The sequence below is a fragment of the Oncorhynchus gorbuscha genome, unplaced genomic scaffold (assembly GCF_021184085.1).
Source record: "Oncorhynchus gorbuscha isolate QuinsamMale2020 ecotype Even-year unplaced genomic scaffold, OgorEven_v1.0 Un_scaffold_5868, whole genome shotgun sequence".
Classification (NCBI taxonomy): domain Eukaryota; kingdom Metazoa; phylum Chordata; class Actinopteri; order Salmoniformes; family Salmonidae; genus Oncorhynchus; species Oncorhynchus gorbuscha.
Window position 1 is genome coordinate 5,164 of NW_025749584.1, and position 2,337 is coordinate 7,500.

At 55.3% G+C, this 2,337-nt stretch overlaps 1 protein-coding gene across 1 annotated transcript in view; it reads right to left on the minus strand.

Annotated features, from left to right (window-relative positions):
• Positions 1–1,255: 1,255 nt before the first annotated feature.
• The window catches only part of LOC124029241 (IQ motif-containing protein H-like), a gene marked incomplete at both ends in the record, with an annotated part of 3,163 nt that continues 2,081 nt past the window's right edge, over positions 1,256–2,337 (minus strand). The window contains 2 exons of the mRNA XM_046341018.1: positions 1,256–1,421; positions 2,211–2,331. Of these exons, the coding sequence (XP_046196974.1) occupies positions 1,256–1,421; positions 2,211–2,331 (287 nt within the window). The remainder of the gene's footprint in view (positions 1,422–2,210; positions 2,332–2,337) is intronic.

The following is a 2,337-nucleotide window of genomic DNA, read 5'->3' on the forward strand; positions in this document are numbered from 1 at the left end:
GGGAGAGAGAGAGAGAGAGAGGGGGAGAAGAGAGAGACAAAGAGAGAGAGGGGGGAGAGAGAGACAAAGAGAGAGAGAGGGGGAGAGAGAGAGAGAGAGAGAGAGAGAGAGAGAGAGAGAGAGAGAGAGAGAGAGAGAGAGAGAGAGAGAGAGAGAGAGAGAGAGAGGGAGAGAGAGAGAGAGAGAGAGAGAGAGAGAGGGGGAGAAAGAGAGAGAGAGAGAGAGAGAGAGAGAGGGGGAGAAAGAGAGAGAGAGAGCGAGAGAAGGGGGAGAAAGAGAGTGAGAGAGAGAGAGAGAGAGAGAGAGAGAGAGAGAGAGAGAGAGAGAGAGAGAGAGGGGGGAGAAAGAGAGAGAGAGAGCGAGAGAGGGGGGAGAAAGAGAGTGAGAGAGAGAGAGAGAGGGGGGAGAAAAAGAGAGACATGTATCTGCTGATGTGTGTCCTCCTCCCTGACCTAACCTCAGCTTCCCTAAATTGATCTTCTGACCAGCATAGTAACAACCTATACCTCTGGCTGCAACAGCGTGATCGACTACACAACTCTGGATTGGAGGGACCACTATACTGCCTGTCTACAGATGTAGGATTTAAAATTAAATCACCCTATTGCAGGACAATTGTCGTGTATTTAAAGTTTTAAAAAGGCTTCTGAAGTTTCAGACTCGATTTTCCCCACACGAAAAATGCATCAACTTCTACAAGATTGTCCATTAATTACAGGGCCTCCCTATCTCTCCTAGCTGCTGCTCCAGTGTCCCAGGGCCTCCCCTGTCTCTCCTACCTGCTGCCCCAGTGTCCAGGGCCTCCCTGTCTCTCCTACCTGCTGCTCCAATGTCCTAGGGCCTCCTGTCTCTCCTACCTGCTGCTCCAGTGTCCCAGGGGCCTCCTGTCTCTCCTAGCTGCTGCTCCAGTGTCCTAGGGCCTCCCTGTCTCTCCTATCTGCTGCTCCAGTGTCCTAGGCCTCCCTGTCTCTCCTAGCTGCTGCTCCAGTGTCCTAGGGCCTCCCTGTCTCTCCTAGCTGCTGCTCCAGTGTCCTAGGGCCTCCCTGTCTCTCCCACCTGCTGCCACAGTGTCCTAGGGGCCTCCCTGTCTCTCCTACCTGCTGCTCGAGTGTCCTAGGCCTCCCTGTCTCTCCTAGCTGCTGCTCCAGTGTCATAGGGCCTCCCTGTCTCTCCTGCCTGCTGCTCCAGTGTCCTAGGGCCTCCTGTCTCTCTTACCTGCTGCTCCAGTGTCCCAGGGCCTCCCTGTCTCTCCTACCTGCTGCTCCAGTGTCCTAGGGTCCAGGAATGTGGCCAGGTCCATAGAGACATGTCCGATGATGTGTCGTTGAAGACAGGCCTGTCCCACACGGAGACAGAGGGTGTGCAGGGCATCAGGACACACAGAGGTTTGAGGCACTGAGGATCCTGCAGTCTCCAACTCACTGACAGAAGAAGAAGAGGAGGAAGAAGAGGAAGAAGAGGAAGAAGCTGTCCAATGTAAATACATGTGTTTTATTACAACCCTTGAGAAACACACATACTCAGACATAGGTTGGAGAGGTTGGGGCAGAGGAGTTTTAGGGGTTCAGTTCACGAAGGGTACAACGGCAGGAGGTGTCATCTCAAATTTAATCCCAGCAACACTTGGATTTCCAGCTCACTTCCTGTCAGAAGTCCGGTTGCTGGACCAACTCTCTAATCTCTTGGCACGGTGACCTCTAACCTCTAGGCTGCCTACCTGGGACTGTGGAGCTGGTCTCCACAGGACAGGATGGTGACCTCTAACCTCTAGGCTGCCTACCTGGTGACCTCTAACCTATCGGCTGCCTACCTGGGGCTGTGGAGCTGGTCTCCACAGGACAGGATGGTGACCTCTATCCTCTAGGCTGCCTACCTGGGGCCGTGGAGCTGGTGACCTCTAACCTCTAGGCTGCCTACCTGGGGCCGTGGAGCTGGTCTCCACAGGACAGGATGGTGACCTCTAACCTCTAGGCTGCCTACCTGGTGACCTCTAACCTATCGGCTGCCTACCTGGTGACGTCTAACCTCTAGGCTGCCTACCTGGGGCCGTGGAGCTGGTCTCCACAGGACAGGATGGTGACCTCTAACCTCTAGGCTGCCTACCTGGGGCCGTGGAGCTGGTGACCTCTAACCTCTAGGCTGCCTACCTGGGGCCGTGGAGCTGGTCTCCACAGGACAGGATGGTGACCTCTAACCTCTAGGCTGCCTACCTGGGGCCGTGGAGCTGGTCTCCACAGGACAGCACGGTGACCTCCCCGTCTGGCTGCAGTAGCAGGTCTACTGTTAGACAGGTAACACTGTCTGAGGGAGGGTATCCCTCCACTACACCACCTGGAG